The sequence below is a fragment of the Phyllopteryx taeniolatus genome, chromosome 11, assembly GCF_024500385.1.
Source record: "Phyllopteryx taeniolatus isolate TA_2022b chromosome 11, UOR_Ptae_1.2, whole genome shotgun sequence".
Lineage (NCBI taxonomy): Eukaryota > Metazoa > Chordata > Actinopteri > Syngnathiformes > Syngnathidae > Phyllopteryx > Phyllopteryx taeniolatus.
The window spans coordinates 24,068,198-24,092,208 of NC_084512.1; the positions used below are offsets into that span (position 1 = coordinate 24,068,198).

General features: G+C 43.0%; 1 protein-coding gene across 4 annotated transcripts; it reads left to right on the forward strand.

The window, feature by feature from the left end:
- The first annotated feature begins 30 nt into the window (after positions 1–30).
- On the forward strand, positions 31–23,874 carry parga (poly (ADP-ribose) glycohydrolase a). 4 transcript variants are annotated; one of them, XR_009790919.1, is made up of 19 exons: positions 31–182; positions 1,976–2,038; positions 2,116–2,682; positions 3,588–3,720; positions 3,953–4,075; positions 4,149–4,229; positions 5,800–5,874; positions 8,389–8,481; positions 9,320–9,474; positions 12,296–12,375; positions 12,474–12,534; positions 12,670–12,745; positions 14,053–14,200; positions 16,787–16,865; positions 16,968–17,076; positions 17,253–17,358; positions 19,840–19,968; positions 21,193–21,471; positions 22,389–23,874. XR_009790919.1 is itself a non-coding variant. In XM_061790761.1 (18 exons), exons 2-18 carry the CDS (start codon positions 2,010–2,012, stop codon positions 21,381–21,383), a joined length of 2,235 nt encoding a protein of 744 aa, XP_061646745.1. In that variant the 5' UTR covers positions 31–182; positions 1,976–2,009; the 3' UTR covers positions 21,384–23,874. The 4 variants fall into 4 exon arrangements, 3 of the variants coding, with proteins under 3 accessions (XP_061646745.1, XP_061646747.1, XP_061646746.1); XM_061790761.1 differs by having other exon boundaries at positions 21,193–23,874; XM_061790762.1 differs by having other exon boundaries at positions 35–182; positions 1,973–2,038; positions 21,193–23,874.
- Positions 23,875–24,011: the final 137 nt, after the last annotated feature.

Sequence of the window (24,011 nt, forward strand, 5' to 3'; positions counted from 1 at the left end):
CTTCCTCTTGTCGTCAAGCGACAGCGGCTGTCGCGCTGCCATGTCAATAAAGCAGATATTTTTGTGTGCGTGCACTATTTTAAACGCTATACGATGTGGCGCCACATTGTTGCAATCGGAATGAAAAACATAAGTAAATAATGCGCCGAACCAAGGAATGACAACCTCGGAGGGACATGCTTGTAAGTTGTATCTCCTCATTTTGATCGGCGCCCGCTAGCTTGACGCGACTGCTTTGTGAGTCTGTAAACAGGCAAACATGTTGATAAATAGCGTCTCAGTGCCAAATTAGCGTTAGCTCTAGGTTTCTGTGCGTTTAGGTTTTACACCAGCTATATTTCGCTGTTTCTCTAACCGTGCATTATTGCGCCTCATTCATTTGCTAGCTATTGTACACATTCAAGTTATGGCAGTAGGCTTGTGTTCCACCTCTTCTATCAAAAAGTTGACTTTATTTGGTGTTCATTACGTCGACTGATGTTCGCCTTTACGTATTACGGCTAATTTCAACAAACACAAACCCCCTTTATAATGTCCATTATTATTCTTGTGCGAGTGACACCTCTGTCCGAGCCGAGGCTATACAAGGCACTTTTATTGTCAATTCTTCAATATGCGTAACACATACAGAGGATTGAAATTACGGTACGGACAGTACAAATAATCACATCAATATAAACGCTCTCTGGCCTCTGCCCACCTGAACTCTGACGCCCAGCAAACATGTAGACAGACACACACACACACACACACACACACAGACAGACACACACACACACACTCACACACTCACTCACTCACTCACTCCCACCCACCCACCAGACTCAGGGTCACTTTAGCATGATTGGGGTTTTGGCATCTTATTTATAAATGTCTTATTTGGCTCGGTTCTCTGACCTTGACTACGTTGCACACGTCCCCTGACCTCTGACATTTGCACATTCGGTTAATACTTTTTATACTGTGCCACTGTATCTGCGTGTTGGAACACGTAGACATGACGAAGACGGACTAAAGTGCTCTGATTTGTATGCACGCGCTTTGGAATTATGGTGGGGCTATCAAGTAGGAAGGAAGAGAGGAAACAAGAAAGAAAGGATGGGAAGGAAAAATGAAGGAAGGAAAGAAGGGGCTCAGCCCCGTGTTTAGGGTCTCCACCAGGTCAACCAATTGAAAACCCTAACACAGGCCTTGAATCCCTAATTGGAACCTTAACCTTTGTTTAAAACCTTACTGCTGACTTGAAATCGTGATTTGAAACCTTAACCCAGTCGAGAACCCCCGACCCTAACCCTAATCCTGTCTTGAAACCGTGCATTGAAAATAAGGATGTCACTTATTTGTATTTTTTTTTAATCGCTTGATTTTGAATATCTGCCCATCCCGAGTCCCCATGTCGTACTCCAGCAATGCATCACGAAGAAAAACAGAGAACATCCAAATTACCTCAACTGTCTTCACTTTTTTTCTATTCTAATAAAACGTAGACCACCGTGATGCCTTTTTTATATGGCAACAAGTCGAGTGCAGCAGTGGCTCAAACCACATAAACAGATCTTTCTTTGTAGTGTATCGATAGTGGAGCACAAAATAACGATGCAAACAAATTACATTTAAATATGTTGTCTTTACATTAAAAAAAATATATATATCAAATCAGAAATTACACTTAGTATAAGAAAAAAAACCATTGGTGCAAAAAGTAGTGAACATCTGTTGTGAATTTAGCCTTTTAAGGTCCATGATAGAGAACAGCAAGTTGAACAAAAAGTGATGAAACATTCAACACTTGGACTTGTGCATTCAAAGGTTCCAAATTAAGTTCACCTGCATAAGGTTATAATACATTTTAGGTTCATTCAGAAATTTCACCTGAAAGCCCAATAGCCCAAACGTTTTGTGAGTAGTGTATGTGAGTGAGCACATATCATTGTTATCCACCCCTGAATTTTGATTCCTATTTTTTTGTAAGCAGCTTTTGTCAACTCGTCTTATCTGATCTCTCAAATATGGATGCAGAAATGGATTCTCAGAGGAGGTAAATGAAAAGCAGGAAAGCGACATTTTACCCTGTGTGCTCTTCGTATTCATTATTTATTTCCGCGCGTGTTGCAGTGTGACCGGCGAAAGCCAATCCGAAGGCGGATCGGCTGAGCTCTTCTGCAAAACCCAAGAGGGAGATTGTTTGCTACAAGGAGACACGGCCTCTCAAAATGTAATGGACTGCGGGTCTTTAAGTGGCTTCGGCGATCCTCCACTTGTGAGCAATACAAGTAGTCCAGCCCCTGCGCAGTGTCCGAATGGACAAAAATCATCAAAGAGGCCCAGTTCTCCCGGCCGTCACCCTGTGAAAACAACCTGCGTGGTCGTACGCTCCCCAGACCCCAAACCGGCCTCCAGCGTCAGTCCGAGGAAGGGCCCGTCGCCCAACGACGTGGAGATGCAAGGTCCCGGCAGTCCCGTTGGTAAAACAATGCTCGTCAACAACTTGGAAGGAGACGGCAGCACTTGGGAAGAAGAGTGCGCAGAGACTCGGAGAGACAAATCTCAGCACTTGGTTTCAGAGCCCGACCCCGAACGTTCGGCCATGGGAGCTGGAGATGCCGTGGCGGCAGACTGTAGCGACCTATCAGATTTAAGCCAGGACTTGATTGTCGACCAGTCAGGCGCCACTTGTGAAAGGTATTTGTAATTCTTTTTCCATTAGGATTTGGATTAATTAACCGGGGAATTTTGGAAATACTGTGCAGTGAATGTCCACCTATTCCAAATTTTTTGGTGGGGGTCGGGGGAACCTATCTTCCTTTATTATCAGAAAATCTTTTCTCCTCACTGTTTTTGTGATCAGACCAAGGAATTAAAGTTTAACTTTGGCGCCATCTGGTGGAACCTTGGTTGAGTTGTTAGTTTTGATTCATCGACGGTGTTTTCTGGTCTGTGTTTGAGATGTCCTGATTTGCTGGCGGGTCTCGAATGCACATCCGAAACTGTCAAAAGTGAAAGTATGTTTCTGCTCCACTCCCGATGCAACTACTAAAAAAGTGTGGTGTGCTCCGCAGTCACAATTTGCCTGTATACCCTGACATTTATTATATATATATATATATATATATATATATATATTGCATGCAGATGCCAAAAGTGAGTTGAATGACTGAATAGCATTTGTGTCAGTGTGCATATTTCTTTTTGCCCGTGTCATCCCAGTTCACGCTAGTGTGTCATTTGCGATAGTATGCTAGCTAATACTGTTTAAGAGTCTCAGGAGAGGGCATTAAAGTGCGTAACTGCTCAATTTTTTTGTTTCTTTGCACTTCACTCGAGCGGCGGTGTATCCGAATGTTGCTTGTACCTCAAATTTTGGCTTGCAACAGGTGAAATCTGCTTGTTTTAGTCAGGATTATGGTACAATGTATTTTCCCCAACTATTTTTAAGTTCCATTTTAAGAGCCAACCATCAATTTTGTAACTTCCTGGTTCACCCCCCCCCCCCCCCCCGAATTTTGCAAAACCACTACTACTTGATGATGAATTCTGATGACCACCTCCTGCAACACCACGCTGTTCTCTTCTACTCGTCTTCGCAGCATTGGATCCCCTGGGCGCGATGTGACCGGAAGATGGCTCGGGACCCCGATAGATGAGCTCAACAGGATGCCCCAGTGTGCTCCCCCACTGTCTCGCCCGAAAGCCGCCCCTAGCCACACTGTCACAGTTCGGGTGAGGGAACCGTTTCTTCTTTTCTGTGTGTAGAACCATCACGAGAACAAACATGGTGTGAATGAACTATAGAATGGGAAAAGATAAGAGTGCTATTGAAAGCTGTTTGCACATTTATTCCATCATGTGCCACAGCCCACCGGCCGCCCCCGTTAATGATAACCGGCATGTTTAACGGGTCTCCAACAAGCGTGACGTGAGAATTCATCATGTTCGTTTGCCAACGTTACAGACAGATCTCCTCAGAGAGGGAGAGGTGCCCGTCCCGTACCCGGGCAAGTTCAGAGACGCGTGGGATGACGTGTCCGTCAAGATGCCTTGCTCTGAGAAGAATCTGTTTCCAATGGAGACGGAGGTCAAAGATGCACACGGACTTCGAGCCAAAGTTAGAGTCGTAACGCTGATTGCCAAAATAATGTCTCTCGTAGGATGGAGGTGGTGTCCAGAGTCGGTGGGAGTTAATCCACTCAGCCTTGCAGGGAGGTTTCAAAAGTTCTCTGGATGTGAGGGTAAGGCGGACAAAGGTGGCACGATCAGGTGCATCTTAAAAGCGAGAATTTCATAGAAAAGTTTCTTTCTCGCATTGGTTCAATTCAGAATGTCAAAGTCAGGTTTGATAGATTCAGTAAACACCAATTCCGCCCTAATTTCTATATTCCAAATCATTTTGATTGTACCTTGTCGTCAGCCCAATAGCATCATTGCCTCAGGCACACACAGACAGTCGGCCTGTTTCCGTGCCGGTTCTGCCCGTTCCCGACCTCGTACGTCAAACGGCAGACCATCTTAAATCCTCTAAAAGCATCCGAAAAGATTGTCCTTAGGTCTGATGTGTGTTAAAAGTGGATTCGTCCCGATTTTAGGGTCCGAAACAGGTCGGCGCCGCCGATCTTACGACCAAAACACAACGCCAAGAAAGGTGACGTTGAACTGAATGTAGCCAATCAAGAATCACCCAAGACTGACGAATATGGAAGCGGGCGGAAATGGCAACAAAAATGTCTCACCCGATGTCGTTTTGTGTACAAAAGTGGCCTCCGCAGACGGCGGCAAGAAGTATTTTCCAAAGCAAGTCGTTTTTGGAGAACATCGCCATTTTGCAAGGCTCTCCGCTCCGGCAACCTTCGCGAACCCTCGGCGTGTATCCCGAAGTTTTTCTTCTTCTTTGGTTTTGTGAGATCACGTGAGACTTGGAGATTGGCGACTGAACAGAACCTTTATGTGCTTATCGGCGCACATCACACACGTGACGAGCAAAACTGTTTTTTTTTTATCCATATATTTGGGATTTGTAGCAGATAAAAAAAAAAAAGTCTTGTTTTGAACAGTTTCAGAAAACGAGAACGAAACACAACATATTCAACAAACAAGACTCGTCTAGTGGCCTCGAGTCAACCTTTGCGGATTACCATGACTCAGAATCTGCTACCACATAAAGAAAATTGATATTTGTAATTGATAGTGTTATAAGTTCAAAATAACTGCGACAAAGCTAAGGTTATGTAACATCATTTCTTTAGGTGGTCAATTTTTGGTTTTAATTAGCTGTAAACTACCACCATCAAAATCCTATTTCTCTGTTGTCAATCCAGATATGAATTTCACTTTTTGGAGTAGTTTTCCAGGATATTCAAATTTGAGATGGTCCTGTACACGTGACTTGCATTCCGATCTTTCAGTTCCCCACTTCAATGCCCAAACGTAGCAAAACAGTATTATTTTTGTTCTCAATTGATAAAAGAAAGCAGCGCACACTCGGGCCGGTGAGTCTGATTTTTCATTCACTATGCATTCTCACCACGTGACCTTGCGCTATGTCTTAATATAGCTTGAAAAAAAAAAAAAAGAATATCTATATATAGATATAGATAGATATACCTCACACTAGTATGTGAATCAATCGTTTCACTAGTGTTACCGTCATCCACTGGGTGGCAGTGTTTGCAAAAATATCACGTTACAATTTGCTTCTGGTCCTTTATACTACAGTGCTTTCTGTAGAAATATAGCGCTTCTGCTCAATTGGGTGTGCTTATATGATATATGATATATGATATGTATCTGACTTCCTCTCATTAGGATGCTATCTTGAGGTACAACACGGCACACGCAAAGAAATGGGACTTCACCGCCCTCAACCTTCTTTGCACAGAGGTGAGCTGCACATACTGTACCTTGTTACGTGAAACAAATAATAATACTAATAAATGAAGTAGCCTTGAAATAATTACCATACAAAATCTTTTTTTTTTTTCTCGAATACACTACTTGTTTCAACCCAAATTGACGTTTTGATCTTTTAAATGAGAGCTGCACTGCCGTTTCGTAATAGTCTCAATACGAGCAAATGCACCGATTGCAACATTGATGGGTATGACCTATAACAAAAGCACAAAGGCTTTTACGAGCTACCAAATATGTGCATAATTTTCTTGGAGTAGTCTCGAAGACGGTTCCTGTTATTTCAAGTGATTGCAGATGTTGTTATCCTAATGGAAATGTTAGCAATATCTGCATTTTGGAGCAGCGCTTAATCCGTTTCAGCATCCATTCTGATATTTTAAACTCACGCCCACTGCTAAATATAGACCGTTCCAAAGGGTCTTTTTTACAATTTCTGCTCCTTGGACTAATGTCTGTGTGAGGCAGAGCTTGCGAGATCGATCGGGCTGCCTGAGCCTCTTGATTGCTTCATCCAATTTAATTAAAAGGGTCCATCCCGTCTGAAAAGATGCGAAGTCAGGCCATCAAGTCGAAGATGCCCTTCCACTGACTGTCCTCCATGCTCATGTAAGCGAGGCTTTTCACTTGTGTTATTTTAAAAAAATCTCATAGAAATGCTGCTAAGACATTTTGCAAAAACTTACAAGAGGACAGCTGAAGGTTGAACTATAAAATCACAAAAGAAGCCACAGAATTGCATTTTTGTGTGTGTGTGTACAGTACAGTACAGGTATTGCACTCTGTTTTATTGTTAAAAGTGCAATTTATACCATATTTTCTATGCATGCAATTTCTTTCGTTCAAGTATAATGTGTTTAAAAATGGTATTTTACATAGCTTTAACTGAGGTTTCCCACCCCGCCCAAAAATTGGTTGAGCGTTTAGAGTTGCTTGAACGGATATGTGGAAAAATCGGCACTGGTTTTGTTTAGTTTTTTTCTTTTGGCTTTTTTGTGCCTTTTTTTGGGGGGTGGGGGACAAACGACATGAAGACAAGTGATAAAATGGATGGATTTAGCAAGCAGATTTCATATTGCGCATATAATTGCTCCGACTGGGCATACCAAGGAAACAACCTCAAAGCTGAAAATGTGTTTTGAATGTGTTTCAGGTCAGCTGCTATAACTGTGCGGGATATCATATTTCTACCGTCATGCTGCCACATCCACCATCCACCATCTATTCGTCCCACGGGAGCGTTGTATGACGCCTGCCAGCTCGTTACTTCTGACAGACTTGCTCCGCTGCCATATAAACGCTCCCCGGACAAATTGCCGACCGAAAACTTGGGCGTTGAAAATTAAGCCACCCTGCCGCTCTCGCTCCGTGATTGGTCATTTGCATTTGCTCCAGAAGGTCCATTTAATCAGCTGCCCCGCGCGTACCTTGATAGAATAAGGCAAGAGATTGATGACGGTGACATTTGAAGCCAATACGCTCATAAGTGATTGCGCTGTAAATCTGGCTGTATGATGGAGTAAGTGTGTTTATTTTAGAGGGAATTGCTGAGGCAAGCTGGAGGCTGAAGTATGCGGCTGCTTTTACAGTGGCAGGCTCCCTTTCCAGAGTGATGCAGATGTCCCCCCCGCCCCACCAGTGGTTTCTACACAGAGAGGCCAGGCCGTTCCATTTTGTGAAACTCATCCCGAACGTGTCGAATGACATGCACTTGGGCTTTCGTCCCCTGCTACTCACTGGAGCTCCTCCCAAGCGAGCTTGATAATCCCTCCAGTGGGCTTACCTCAACCCTGGGGGTCTTCATACCTGGAGAACTAGATTAGAATACAACTAATTCAAAGTCGATGCTTGATGCTCATTGTGACTTTTAACATCGAAAGCAGCTCATCTGAAATAGTTTTTTCTTTCCCAAAGCCTATCACCACAGGTTGGAGGTCGGTAGCTCTTAAATCACCGATAACATGAGAACTGACTAAAAATGTCTTCCCGATACCGAAACGGCTTCGCTGGCTTCACAGGATCTCATCTCGTTTCACTGCTGGAGTGAAGCACAAACTTGGCCTCCGACAATAACGGCTGTTATTGTTCTTGACCTTTTGTTCGCTATGAGAGAACACAGCTTTTTCCTTCTTCTATTGGCCGCAAGTATGAGGACATTACCAAGGATAGATTTTCGTCACGTTAGCTTTTTTTTCCCCACAACGTAAAGGTTTTTTCACGTCATCATTACTCAAACCCACTTATGTTTATTGAAATAGCATTTGTTCAGTAATGGAAACATCAGATTCATATATTAGATCAAGCGCAAAGTATATTCGGCACATAAGCCTTGAATTTAATTGACGCGGTAAGCAGTGATTTATTCATGCTTCTAAAACTGTTTTCTGTGTGTTGAAATGTCGTGGTCACGCAAGCTAATACTGAAATGTGCGACAGCCCGTGTTTCCAATCTCCTGTTTAACGATACGAGCCTTTTCCCCCTTCTAGTGTCTGGAGCATTGCGAGGTCCAGCACCTTTACGAGGCCGTGCTGCCTTCCATGGTCAAGCTGGCCCTCAGCGCTCCTCGCCTCTGCACTATGGTACGTACCACGGTGTCGTGAATTCAGTGTAGGAAGAAAGACTCTCCATGCCACAAATCGCCAACTTGATCTTCAGTGGCGATCAGACCGAATGAATACATGAACGTAATTTGGGGGAATATTTGATGAAAATATATTTTCGAACAGTTCTACTGGGAAAAAAATGAGAAATGCCGTTTACATTTATTTCAGTGGGGAAATTTGATTTGATATACAAGTAAACCGAGTCTTGGTCACGGAACGAATTAAACACAGAGGGCAAGGGAGCGCCGTATAATGTGGGAATTGTTTATTACGCAGCGCTATTTCTTCCAGACGTACCCTATTTTAATCGAGGCTGAGCTGTTTGAAATATCTAATCTGACATTCTGTAGGAATTTCAGGTGCACTTCACCACAGGAAAGAATCCACCTTGCCACTGTTTGTTAATCAAGTTTCTGTGCGTCTCTGCTTCGCATCGCAGTAGCAAAGCCTCGGGCCAGATGTTCGGCCTCGTGTTATTAGCGCTCGTATTGATCCGCTAACCGGCGCAGCCTCGGGAGGCTCTTTATCTCTAACCAGCCGAGATGTATATCAGCCTGTGCGAACATGGGAGAGCACAAGAAAACACGGACCTTAATTACTTCTCCCAGTTGACTCGATGGAACCCTTCTTGTCTCTTCTGCTTGTTAGATTGCTCAACTAATTCTCTACCCCCATTAGCCTTAAGACCCACGTGTAACCTGTGTCTTCAGTGTGTCTGCTTGGACTCTTGAGCCGGCTCCCTTCTACACCTTGACCTTCATTTATATTGGCATTGGCATAATCCTCACAGTCTCCCTTTTTGTCTCTTCCCCAGCCAATCCCCCTGCTGAAGTCGCGGATCAACCATTCCCTAACAATGTCTCAGGAGCAAATCGCCTGTCTTCTGGCCAACGCCTTCTTCTGCACATTCCCGCGACGCAACTCCCGCAAATCGGAGTACTGCAACTATCCCGAGATCAACTTCAACAGGTGACGAAGGCATTTTTCACAAAGTCGAGCGCATCCCTTGAGCTCTTTGCCGACGCCCCTTGTGATCCTTTACAGTAGGACAAAGAGAAGCTCTTTTGAATCCTGACATACTCTTTTCCGTATTCAGGGTTAATGTGCTCTTCTGCTACTTTCTATTCATTAGGCTTTGAATAGGTTAGGTTTTGTTTTTTTGTTTTTAAAAAAAAAAAAAAAAAAAAGCTTGTGTTCATGAGCTAGCTCAACCTATTAAAACGAATTAGGCGCTGTCGCTGGGCGTATAATTTGGCTGTGACATAGCGGCGGGTTTCAGGCACTCCAAGTTGATTTTGTGACACGAGTAATTTCAGTTACGAGTGTGTTCGGGGAAAACTTTCAACTTGTAAGTCAAGCTACAGACAAAATGTTGAGCGAGCTCTGATTTCCATAAGGGGGCACTACTGCCTTGAAAAAAACCAACCTGTTTTGGTCTTCCTTCAGCTCCGACTGTATTCGTTTCACAGCTGTGTCCAATATTACCCCACAGTGACGAATAACATTTTCTCTTATTTCAGTAGCCTACCGTTCCGATTTTTGTGTTGTGCATTGTGCATAATCTTTGGGGGAATGCGACTGCGAGGACTCGTTTAACCTCAAGCGTCCGTCTCAATACTTGTGTGGGAGTCCGGAGCCTCTGGTCTCGGGGCATCTGGAAAGTATAACTGGATGTAAATTGTTTTAAGGTGCGCAAATTTGTTTGGAGTTTCTCATGAGCTTCATTCATTTTATTTTGAAGTTAAGAAAAAGCCTATCCATGAGTTGCTGTTTTTTTTTTTTTTTTTTTTTTATGTACGTAATATAATATACACAAACAGGAATGGCTCAACACATGATTATGTTGGTGAGGGGGTGCTTGGTAGCCATGTTCTAATCACATTTGTCTTATTATATTTACAGTCTCCTACTAACCTGCTGGATATAGTCCAGGTTTCGTCTCAACTCAATTTTCGCTTGTGTCAATGAGGAGCCGTCTCCTGTTTTGTGACATCGGGTCTGCATGTCGTTATGATGCTCTGCCAAACACGAAATGTAGTATCCTGCTCTTAAAGGACATCTCAGAGACGATGGAAAGCTATAAAATTCCACAATTTCACTACAAGTTCCGGGAAAAATTTCATCTAAATGCAAAGCACGTGTCAGTCCTCTCAGTTCAGAGTTTCAAAACAACAACTTTAGGAATGCGTTTATGAAGTTCTTTGGCTTTTTATGGCTGTTTTGGATCACAAAAAGCCACTGTGATGCATTTTTTTGGGTGGCTTTTTTGGGTCACTTATTCCAAAAGAGTGGCTAGCCTCAGAGATGGGTTACGGCAGGGCTGTCAAACACATTTTTGTCGCGGGCCACACTGCAGTTACGGTTTCCCTCAGAGGACCGTTATGACTGTGAAACCATCAAAATCTTTAATCGCCTCATCATATTTACACACGAAATGTATCAACTTGTTTTGGAATCAGAAATCAAGGGTAATGGGTTTTTCAACTATTATTAATGTTTGGTAACAAAAATGCTTACAATATCTCAACGTTATCATTTATAACATATGACAATTTGAAATGTTGGAATCATGGAAGTTGACACACAAGATTTTGCCTTTGCGGGGCCACATAAAATCATGTGGCGGGCCGGATCTGGCCCCTGGGGCCTTGAGTTTGACACCTGTGGGTTACGGGAAAGTCGTTTAAGAACAAATGCAGCTGTACCAGAAAGCACTTGAAATAAGCGCACTTGGCGTTCAAAGCAGTTAGTCGTGTAAAGGAATATTGTTTACCTGCTTTTACCTTTTGTTAACAGTTTACCATATGAAGTGTAAAGCGCAAGGGACCGCGGTAGCCTTGTGTCAGCTCCAAAAATGTTGAGCTCTCCAAGTTAATGGCTTAATGATGGCCATAGTTTAGTGGCAGACATTCATGTGTCCATTGTTTTCAATGTTTAAAAATCCTATCAATCGGGTATTTTGTGGTTCCAATGAATAGTTGAGGCTTATTAGCGGTCCTGGGGGGGTTTTGGTTGTAGTATTTTATAACTTGAACTGACTCAGTCCTTGAGCTTCCTATCGCAGGCGTTCGTACAAGAACCTTCCCTCCCTACAGATCAGCTCTTCGCGGAAGGCTCAGTGAAGAGAGCTGCGCAATAATATAAACATCTATTCCAGTCACAGAGCCCTTCTATTGCTTGCGTGCCGATACACGGGGCCCACCTTCACTTTTAGGCATAATATAGAACCGAGTTTGTGAGACGACGAGACGAGACAGGCAGGCGGTGCAGTCTAAAATGGGCGGTGGATCGTTATTGCCCGAGCACCCCCCGGTAATTGAGGGAGTGTCCGTCACTTTGCTTATTGGCTGCAGCGGCGCTCCGTCTTGGACAGGCAGCGTGGCAAGCATTCAGCTGATTGCTTTTTTGGCAGAACTGTCGAGGTTTGTCCTCCGTTAAGTGATGGAAACGTTGGAGAGGGAGCACGGGAGGCAGCTCTTCAGCTGCTGTTTTCCTCAGCTTGAGAAGGAAATGATGGAGAAAACAATGATCTCCCCAAACTGAGATATCTTTGTTTTTAATAAAATGAATAACCATGAGGTAGGCTATTTAAAAAAAAAAAAAAAAAAAAAAAAAAAAAAGAACAAATATGTATTAGAATGTCAGAAACAAACTCAATATTTATATAACGGATAAGGTTGGTTGAGCGAGATATGGCGCTGCTGTAAATCCACACACTATTGTTTTCAGCCCTGACAAGATGTGACAAACTATTTGTTTTGAGCAACACTTCATCTGCTTCCCCTTGCAGGTTATTTGAAGGCTCCTCACTGCGAAAAACTGAGAAGTTGAAAACTCTCATCTGCTACTTTAGGAGGGTTTCACAGACCAGTAAGCGTCTGAACATTACACTCCCGCAACCGTCGGTTCACTAAATGTTGATTAAAAATCGAATTAGCATGGTTACATTGATTGTTGTTGTCTTTTAGGACCAAAGGGCCTTGTGACATTCACAAGACAAATAATGAACACACTTCCAACATGGGAGAAGTATTCCTCTTTTCTTATTCTTGATTTAAAAAGAGGAATGTATTTCTAATTAATGAATTGCTTCATTTTTTCAATTATTATTATTTATTATTTCCAAATGACTCTTTGGTGAAAAGTGTCTTTTTCTTTTCCAAGCTGCCAGACTCAGCTGACACGCTTGCATATCACTTGTGAGGGGACAATTGAGGACGATGGTTACGGAATGCTGCAGGTATGAAATCCGTTCATGTCGAGTCTACCGAGTTGTTGTAAGCAAGACTGTCGCCGTGCCTTTCTTTCAGTCGTCTCAATTCGAAGAAAAAACCGAACAAAAGATGTCCAGTAGCGTTGAAAACCAAAATTCAGTTCTGCGTTCGTTGCATCTGTTGCAATAGATGCAACCTTTTTTCATTGGCATGACGAAAGCGTATAACATTTTTGCGTGACAGCTGAAGTATCCACATGAGTAGCTCAGAGAGGCATGGCGGGACAGCGAGGACTCTTGGGTGCGGGAAAAGGGAGGCGCATTGAGGGGGGGGGGGGGAAAAAAGCATGACGAGGGTGAGACACCTTACCGGGATGACTCAGCGGGTGGATTAACGCCGACCTCTGCTCCGTGCTGAGGTTTTGATTGGGCAGAATCTGCTGTCATTCTGTCAGGGCGGCGAGGTCGAGGGGAGAGGGGGGTGAGGAGAACCCGGTTCGAAACCAATGCACATAAAAACCACTCGCTGTCACATGGAATGATGTGGCTGTGGGCCAGTGAGCAGGACCCTCCTGCTGACAGACATGTTTAAATAGCGGCATCTTGTGCTGCTGCTGCCGATGCCAATGGGTAGGCTCAACAGGGCATAAAATAAAATACAAAGGAAAATGATGTCAGCCCTTTTGGTTTTCCTGAATTATTGCTTAAATTGGGTCCTAAGTGTGAGCCGATCTTCGACAATAGACAAATACGGTCCAATATCGATACTATCCCAATTCGAGGCTAATGACTTCTGCAAAAGCTGAGTCAGCCAACCTGGAGTCCCGTCAATGTGATGCGATTGGAGGTGTTGCTCAAACGGCAAGGTCTCTATTGCCCGATGCCGACACAAAAGAGCTCTGACAAAACCGACAATTCAGAAAGGGTCACGAAATATCTCTTAACAGCCTTCATGCAGAAATGCAAGTCATTCCGAAGTTTTAACATACTGTACGTATACGGTCTGGAGTTTACGGAGTAGCATCTGTGCTCTGTTCACCATTCGTTTCCGAGGCATGAGTTCTTAGAGATCGAACAAGCGTGATTTTGCTTCCTCATTTGATTATTCCCAAACAGGAAGCAAGCATGTGATCTTTATCTGTATTAAATGACCACAGTGGGTGGCAGGAAATAAGGACATACTAATTGAGTCATTTATCTGCATAACTGCAAGTTAAATCTTACAGTTAACCCCAACCACATTGAGTAGACAATTTTTCTTTCTTTAATGTAAGGAGAAAGAAAAGCTGTCGGGACTGTGGCTTCTGCTCATAAAACGCCCTTTTCCTCATAAGGTGGACTTTGCGAACCGATTCGTGGGCGGCGGCGTCACGGGCCACGGCCTGGTCCAAGAGGAGATAAGGTTCATCATCAACCCCGAACTCATCGTCTCCCGTCTCTTCACTGAAGCTTTGGAACACAACGAATGCCTCATCATTACAGGTAGGAAGTCATAGGGCTGGATTTTTGGGTCAGGCCATTTATTTCACAAAAACATAACATTTTGTAGTTCTTTTATAACTAAATATTTAGGATTGTGTTTGAAGAGGAAGCACCTCTTCCCTAAGCTAATCTGGAAACTTCGGACTTTTCATCCAGGGCTGCCTCCCTCTTGCGTTCACAGATTTCTACCTATTATTAGAATGGGTTAGAAATAGATTACCACAGAATGGTGCCGTAGTAGAGCAGACAGACAATGACGCTACAGTCCGGCGATGTCACACAAAGCGCTTGATTCTGTGCCGTCAATGTAAAAATCGACTTTTGTCTTATTAAGCACCGCAGCCAGCGACGCGATGGCGCCGCCCTGTCTGCTCTTGTACATTCATCTCTTTTCCGAGTCACCTTCAGTTATTAGTCACCGTCCTCCTCCAAGCCTCAGACCGTTCCCTCCTCCCTCCGCCCTCCGCCCCTCCGTCTCCCCCTCCTCTCCACTTAACTTTATTACATTTGGACAGAAAGGAATTTATAACCGCACGAAGGTCTTCGTTCCATTAATGGAATGGGCCAGTTACGCCGTAGTCATTAAAACCTTGCACAATATTCTTTGCACGCATGCAGTCTTTTCTGTGATTCGAGGCTCTTAATCTTTTCTTTTGTCCGCTTACGATATTCCTCGCAAACGCGAGTGTTCCCGTTCGTCTGTATCGGCATGCCTCCGCGGGGGCGTTGTCTGATCGGAAGGTAGAAGAAGGCCGCGGTGTAATCCGGTGATGGCGGGATGCCGTCGGAAGGAACGGCACAAATGACATCGAGGTGATTGGGGAGGACAGCGGCTCTTGTCTGTTGATAAAAGAGAAGGATATAAGCCGCTTCTTTGTGGAAGTTTAAGTTGCTTGCGTTGTGGAAATGATGTTTAAGGGCTCGTCATGATGAAAAATGGCCCATAGAAACTCTGTTTGAATTCACACCCTGCCTCCGATCACGGGTCACTTTTTCATCGGAAAGGTTTTCACAAGGTGCGTTTGGATGCCATGTGTTTGAACTAAAATCAATGGAAAGAAATGAGAACGCGGCCATTTCAGTAACTCCACGTTTTCCATTTGTAAGGAAGGTTAAATGCAAATTTGGGCCCTGCTGTTTACTGAGACTGGAAGTACCTCAGACCTCATTTTTACAGCACTTTAACAACAACTGCAGCTGTCACAGAGTGCTGCACATAAAACATCAAATACAATAATAAAGTCATAAATAATATATTTGTCTAATTCCATTTTACAAGCGCTCCCTTTACATTGTCATCTAGCATACGGGAGGTGCAGTTTTATTCCCTCTGATTGTACATGTCGTGTGAAGCTGTTAGTAGATGAGAGAGAGGAGCAAGATTGACCAGTAAGAAATTCTAATCTTGTAGTTACAGCGTGCGTGACGTCAGTCACGTTTACTACAACCTGAGTTTGAAAGTAAACATTAGCAACTGTAGTTTTTTTCAAGAGCCTATTGTTTGTTGCTTGGCGGGTAACATACAGAAAGATTGGTTCAATTCTCCTGTCCCATTTACTCATCTCTCCTGATGTATGATCTATTAATAGGAAGCATATTTCCAGTTAAGAGCGAGACACAATTTGCCATTCTTTTTTTTTTTTTTTTTCCCCCCCTACAAAAAAAAAAACAACAGATTGCTTTTTGCCAGAAAGTGTATGTGAACACAATCCAACTGTTCAACCATTTAAAAAAAGAAAACATTCAAATGAGCCTTCAAACTGTATAGCTGCCCCATATGTCTGTTGTCGAACACCGTACCCACTCCAGCTCTCCCGATCTTTTTGCAATTTTACAGGTTAGGCAAGGCAACTTTGGCAAAATTCTGTCGCTTGGAAGAACATACTCTCAAAGTTTCCAACGAGTCATCACTGCTTTTGCCAACCGATGCAATTAATGGGCACCACGTCTTTGGCAGTGGTCAGTGCCATTGACTTGACTAGAATGGGACAAACTCAAATTGAACAATGAAGTAACCCAGCCCTATTACAAGGCATTTATTATTCCCTGGGAAATTGAGAAAAATGTCGAATCTTGAATTGAATCTCTCATTTGTGAAAATCTGTTCAATTGCTGTATCGCGTGTTCTGTTGTTGTCTAGCTCATGAAAAGTGTATGGAACAGGAGTGGACTTTGGACATTTCCTTGATGGACTATAGGGAAAATCAACAGTCAATTAATTGGTCCATTTTTATGTTATGGAATGTTTTGAACTCCTGTTTCAAAGTCGGTGTTCATGTTGAAGGGACCGTTGGCGGCTTCTTCTGTTTGAACCATTTCTTCCCGTTACGGCTGGAACCTTTTTATTGGAAACCCCAAAGCAGATTACTGATTAAATCCCAGGCTTGTATTGATGGCGATCCAATCCGTGCCGGTACCGCCGTGTATGCACAGAGCACAGAAATTGTTTGAAGGAGCAAAAGGGGCGGCAACACATTTTAGCTTCACTCCGTGCGCTCCGACTGCCGATGACCTGCATTCGCGACGTTTCAGGGTTGCCTCTTGAACGTGACGCCTCCAAGACGCACTCATTTTGTTTCAATGCAGGCGCTGAGCAGTACAGTCGATATTCCGGCTATGCTGAAACTTACAAGTGGGACGAGTGCTACAAAGATGAGACTCCCAGGTATTCTCTCACTCTTGCCCCGAAACATTGTGTTCCCTTATGTCAACCCGCTAGGACGAATACGGATTTGAAATGAATTGGATTCTTATTGTCGATTTGAAGGGATGACTGGCAGAGACGATGCACAGAGATTGTGGCCATTGATGCTCTGAAATACAAGCACTTCCTGGAACAATTTCTACCTGAAAAGATGACCAGAGAGCTCAACAAGGTGACACACGCTTTTTGGTTATGCATAAACAGAGGACCTCCTTGTATGTAAAATCTTACATTTTGCAAAATGATCTTTTGTGGAACCTCATGATCATCTTCCTTGAATAATAATAGTTTCTTTTTCCCCCCCCCCTCCTTCTAAACCTTTGGTTCTTCCCACTGCCGTTTTTAAAGGCATACTGTGGATTCTTCCGAAATAATGCCAACAGGAAGCACCTGTCTGCAATAGCCACTGGCAACTGGGGCTGCGGAGCTTTCGGCGGAGACACGCGACTCAAAGGTACCGTTGGGTCAAATCAGAAAAGACGAGGAACCGTACCCTGTATTACAACAAATCAGCAGCTTTAACAATGTGGTGCTTATTGAGAAAATAGGAGAAAATAGCAATTTCGGTTTGAAATGATGGGTCATTTGAAATACTATGTAACAACAACAAACATTGTGATATAGTCGACATAACTTCATAGCAGTTGGGAAGCGATATCTTTTTTTTTTTTGAGTACAGTGAACCTCCGTTTCTCTTGGGATATACATTCCAGACCCATCTGCAATAGGTGAAAAGCCACGATATAGAGAAACCATTTCAACCAACCCAAGTACTCCTCCTTTGCGCTCACTCGCAGTTCTCCGAAAAAGAGGGAAGGCGCGCTCGCTTCAAGCTGTGTGTCACGCTTAGTCGAGGGCTCCTACAAAACAAACGAGAATTCAACAGTCTATTTAAACGTCAAACTATTGATCCAAACCATGTTATTTCATCAAAAGTCTGCTTGCTAGCTGCTAGCATAATGCAGACCGCCATAGACAAGCTAATGGAAATGACCATAGATGTGATGGTAATTGTAACCCTTCAAACAACTGCTACTTGAACACACACGGAGCAGCAACACATACAAACAAATATATAGTTGCTGTGCTCGATTGGAACGATGAATATTAAAATGGCAAAGCGTGGTACTGTATTATGTTGAAGGGGCATCCTCCTCTCAATTATGCTACATCTCTTCTTCAGTGCTGCCAAGGATGTTGTGGCACAATGTGGTGCTGGTAAATTCAGACTTGCCTGCATACTGTTAAAAAAAACCCGCTCGTTTCAAAATCTGCGCTACAGCGGGGATGTGCAACGTTGAACCGTGATATAGCGGAGGAACGGTGCATATAATTTGGCATAATACAGACTTGAATGACAGACTGCCAATGCTACAGATGGCTGAAGTCCACGGACTGTCTGAGGGGGATTTTGACGCTGTTGTGAAATTGCTCCGTACTGTGCGTTTAAAAGGACTCCTCAAAGTGGAACTGGACACTTCAGTGCGGGACTTTCAAACAGCAGCCCCGAATTTCTCAGCTTGTCCCAGCGTTTTAAAGCATCGCGCAAGGCTCAATTAGTAGCCGACCCGTGTGTCACTCATCCGTTTCTTCCCTCCCTCTATCGACCCGCTGACATACGTTTACGCTTTCCATTACAACGCCGATTGATTACAGGCAAGGAAGAGCATCAAACGCAGGCCTCTGTGGACTCTCAGTACATCACTCTTCGTAAGCGAAGGCCCACTTACCGTCCCGGAGAAGACTTAACACTGCACATATATCCTATTTAAATAATGCGACTTTATGGACTACTTTTGGTCTCTGCTGGACTTGCTGCTGAGAAACTCCTACCCAATAGCTTCGGGCGACGTGCTGACATGAGACGGCTTACTTCCTATGCTATATTGACGCGGTAAAGATCGCAGCCCTTTGCAAAATGATGTTATGAGTCGTGTGTTCATTAATCTGGAGTTAATACCGCTGCCGTTAAATATTTAACAGCCTTAATTTGCAAAAAGATGGAAGGCTTCGACTGCGTGCCGAGAGCATACACCATTTTGGATTATTGACCAACTACCAACCCTCCCTCAATTACTTCCATCCGGTCACTTTCAGCTTTGCCTTTTAAAGCCTTAAAAAAAAAAAAAAAAAAAATATCTGATTTCTGATTTAGACTCATTTTTTTAAATTGTATTTATTAATTGTTTTAGAATTTTATTTTTATTTATATATATTTTTTTATTATTGTTTTTAAATCAATAAATAAATGACCATGATATTATTCCAAACATGTTTTGCTTTTTGGCTTGTTTTTCCCCCTTCTGTGATTTGCTTTATTTATTCGGAAACCAAATACTGTCAATTATTTGAAAGTGTTTCCAGCATTAACCCTGGAAAAAGAAAATAATCCAATTTTTCTTTTCTTTATAGACAATGTGGAAAATAAAAGTACTTCCACTTGGAGAAAATGGCCCACACAATCCCAACCGAATCCTTAATATATTTTAATAAAACCTTTCAAATCTTTTACATTTGAACATCAATATATTAATAAAAATATTCCCTTTGGGATTACTATGTAGCGACAAAACTGTCACTGAACATCACATGAATAAAGGGTGCTGCTTCTATATGCAAATTAACTTCATGCAGGACGTAGCACTCCAGGTACAAGCCAGCTGCGTAGTTTTCCTTTTCAACGTTTACAAGGAAAATGGGCCTATCTCCAGCATCAGGCTTTACGCATGAAACTGAAAAATGAACTAAAGAACTCGCTGATGGGAGAAAAAAAGAAATAAATTGGGGGGGGAAAGATCATCCTGACCCAAATATTCAAATGAATCGATCCCGACTTAAGTTTGTGATTCCTTTGTAACTGAAGGATGCTAATAATACGACTGGACAACGCAATGCAGCTTTTCCCTTCCACCTTCTTGTTTTCTCTTTTGTTAAGCGCTGATTCAGCTGATGGCGGCGGCAGAGGCGGGCAGGGACATGGCGTACTTCACCTTTGGCGATGCGTCGCTCATGCGAGATGTTCACGACATGCACACATTTCTGACGGAGAGACAAGTCACTGTGGGTAAGGCTGACAAAATGTCTTTTTTTTTTTAAGCTACTGTAGTGGAACCTCTAACAGTTCATACAAGAAAGCGGTGCCGTGCGGAAGAGGAAAAATATTCCCAAAACAAACTTTGGATGCCGTCGGGAATATCGCATAACCCAAGACCTCAGTTCAGTGAGCACCAAAGTAAAGATAGACTAACCTCAACAAGGGTTATTAAGAGATGGAGAGAAAATCAGAATATGCAGTGAAAATGTGGCAATTGATTGATTGATTGATTTTTACAATGACGTCACATGTTCTTCCAGGTTGCAAACGGGGAGGCGACCACAATGGCACCACTTGTAAACAAACCGCTCTACGTCATTTGACCAAAGCAGCGCAATTGAGAAACCAGCGTAAATGGCTTGAATGATGATTTTTAGTCTTCTTCTCCACCGCTGTCGTTTCAATGTTTGGAGTGTCAGTCGAAAAGATGTTGTGTGACGTAAAGTTATATGACTATTAAGTGACACAAATTTATTTCTAAAAACTTAAGCAATTTTTTAAATGTGTGATACCCACACATGAGGAGGGGGGGAAAAAAAAAAAAAAAAAATAAAAAAATACATCCCAAAATCTAAATGAATCAGAGGTGGATCAGCAGCCTGGGATGGTCCAACGAGGATTGTTGGACTTTGGAGGTTCCACTGAATCTCATTAAAGCGAGCGCCCGCCTTTATTGGGCCCTTATAGAGGACGACATAAGAAATGGGACAAGGGACGATAGTCGCCTCCATTGAGCTTGTGAAGATTGAGAGACTTGTCCTTGCTGCCACTATTACTGCTCTAGTATGCGTGGAGAGAAAAAAAAAGAAGAAAGGCAACAGAGCCATGCGTATGCTAAGTTATTACACCTTATGGGCCATGTCTTTTCCTGGGGCCCATCCATTCAGCCTCAGAGTGGATTACTGGTGACCCCAGCCTCGCTCCCCCTCGCCCTCCCTTGCTTTTCATTTTTCTCCTGCTGACATTTATCGGAGCCTCTCAGAGAAGTTCCCCTCTAGCCATCCATTTCCTAAAGTGGCGCTGCAGAGGCAGGCGCCCAAGCACGAGCTCAAACCGGCTTTCATTTTTCTTTTTCTTTTTTTTTTTTTTAATATATTGTGGCATAACCTTGTCCTCTCTCGTTAGTTTTTTTTGTTCTCAACATGTTTTGTTTCCTCCCCCCTTTTTGTCTCTGTCCTCGCCGTCCTGTTCCAGGGAGACTGTACGGCCTTTTGAACCAGTACTCCAGCTTGGTTTGCAAGAACTGCCGCACGTCGAGACCCCACGTCAGCCTCTACGATTTCATCTATCGGAGGGTCTCTTCCCCTGCGACTGCCGATGCCTTGGACTCTGCTAAGGACTCTGGGATGTCCCCTATAACGTCAGACTCTCATTTAAAAAAATAAATGAATAAATAAAAAAACGGGGGACCTCCCAAACGTCCCTCCTCGAGGTCCAGAAACCGCCGTCGTGTGCTTACAATCGCTCTTACAGGTGCATCTCAATCATTAAAATATTGTTGAGAACATTAATTTCAGTAGTACAACACACATATTTTATCGATTTTGAGTGTAAAGAATTGAGGCCTGCGGCGAATTGCAAAAATCCGCAAATAATTGCCAATCGATGACACAAGCTGTTTAATTCATCACATTCTATTTAATGATGTTATTATTCTGTTTTCTAAAGTACATTATTATAGAGTGCTGTTTTCCTCGAGTGGGGGAGGCTAGAACAGATTAATGGTCTTGACATTCATTTCAATGGGCAAAGATGATTTGAGATGGGGAATGTTCTGAGTTACAAGCGTGGTCAAGGAATAAATGACACTCAAATCTCAAGGCACCACTGTACATGTTTTCGAACAATGCATTTTATTGATTATTCCTAACGTCTATTAAATGGGTCGCGACTTGGCGGCAATAGGAAAAAGCGGGTCCCGACTCGTGACAACGGTCGAGAACCACTGGTGTGACTTCAGCCCGGTTCCTTGGCACCAAGATGCCACAGGATGGCGCTGTAGTAATGATTTGATGTTGGACAGGGCTTTGGCCTGATCACAGAAACAATGAATGGGGGAATTTTCCAGCGAGTAACAAAGGATAGGTTCCAAAAACAATCCTCGACGGGGTGAATTTGCAAATAGCAAATTGCGAATATGTGGGGTAACATTAATATACCATTTTTAAAATTATTTTTTTTTTTTAATAATTTTGTTGACGTTCCCAGAAAACAATCACCATCTCAAAAAATGTAATTACATAATGTTAGATTTTTCCATTATGTTTGCCTAATAGCATAATTGTCAAAAGTCATTTTTAACTGACTCACGCTATCAATTAAAAAGTACACGTGCTTGGCAAAAATAGTATATATTATTTTTCCCCCCCCCCTCTACTTTGTCTGTGTAGATTCTCAGTCATCCAGGTCACAGGTCACAGGTCATGGTAATCCGCAAAGGTTGAATCGAGGCAAGTTGACTCTTTTTATTTGTTCAGCTTTTCCTTGTTTAAAAAAAAAAAAAAAAAAAAAACTTTCAAAAATGATTTAGGCAATTATGCTAATCATTATGCAATCACAATGATTTTTTTAATATATTGTAGACATTGGTAGAAATTGGCCATTTTCATGTTTAATGACTGTAAAATAGATCTTTCACTTTTTGGGAATTCAACTACTCAAATCAATGAACTCATCTACAATATTGTTATTTCTTGAGATGCACTTATACACACGCACTCCCTTTAAGTTTGTGATTTCCCCAACACGCAAACTACCAAAACACAGGCCTGCCTTTCTCGCTGGTGGTCGGTGTGTTACGAGAGCCTTGGAGTAGTCGCTCGCCTAATGTGGTGAAATGTTTCCAATTTCTAGCAATAGTAAATCCTTGTCACTGTTCGGCCTTTTTGGTCGTGAAATCATTGAAATGTCACTTTTCCATTGCAGACGACCGGCTCGGCTCGGCTCGGCTCGGCTTTACGCGGCTCCGCTCGTCTCGTATTGGGGCAGACCACTGCAAAAAAAAAACAAGGGCATTGAATGCATCAGTCAGAACGAGACGCGCTCGCAGAAAAACGGCAATGGACGAGAATTTTGCGGGGTGTGCCCCAAAAATTGGAGCGGCGTGGTTAGCACATCTGGCTCACAGTTCTGAGGACCGGGGTTCAAATCCCAGGCCCGCCTGTGTGGAGTTTGCATGTTCTCCCCGTGCTTGCTTTGGTTTTCTCCGGGTACTCCGGTTTCCAAAAAGTGCACGGTAGTTAGATTCAAGACTCTAAATTGCCCCCTGCGGCCAAGTGGAGACTGTGGCGTACACCTGTAATGAACGTTAGCGAGTGTTCGTTTTTGTCATTTCTAGCAGTCCTCAAATGTCCCAATGACAAATGGGCCGCGTGCATGCTTGTGGATGTAACCCGGGACTTGATGATGCTCCATCGTTATCAGTCTTGTCTTCTCTTGTATTTTAGCGAAAGAGGCCGTGAGTGACTGGGAGATGCTGCGCTGTAGTCTATGCATGGGTAACATACAGAGTATATCTCATCAAGTATTCCACACGTATGTGCTCTTCTTTTATATCTTTGTTTGGCATTTTGTTATTTAAATCAAACCTGATCAAATGACAACTGCGACTGACTTATCATCATTCTTCTTCTTCTTAAAAAAAACCCCACCATCCCTGCATTATGTATGAACTGAGGGGCACGTTAAATATATATTTTTTAATGTTTTTACACAGCTTTTTGCTCTTATTTACTGTAATTGATGTATGGACACTTTAACGATGCTTTGATGACATATCTAGTAACGGCTTGAAATGTATCGCATCGTACCGTGCTGTCGCTTTTTAAGTGGCACTTCTTTTATTATGGTTGGGTAATTAAAACATATCCTGATCAAGTTGTGTTTCTCCACTGTTCTGGCTGTAATTGAATTATTCATGGGTCATCGAGCAATAACCTCGTTTTGTTGCGGGCATGCCTCGGCATCGCATCGCTTTATTTCGCAAAATCATGCGTTATCGAATGACGTGAGAC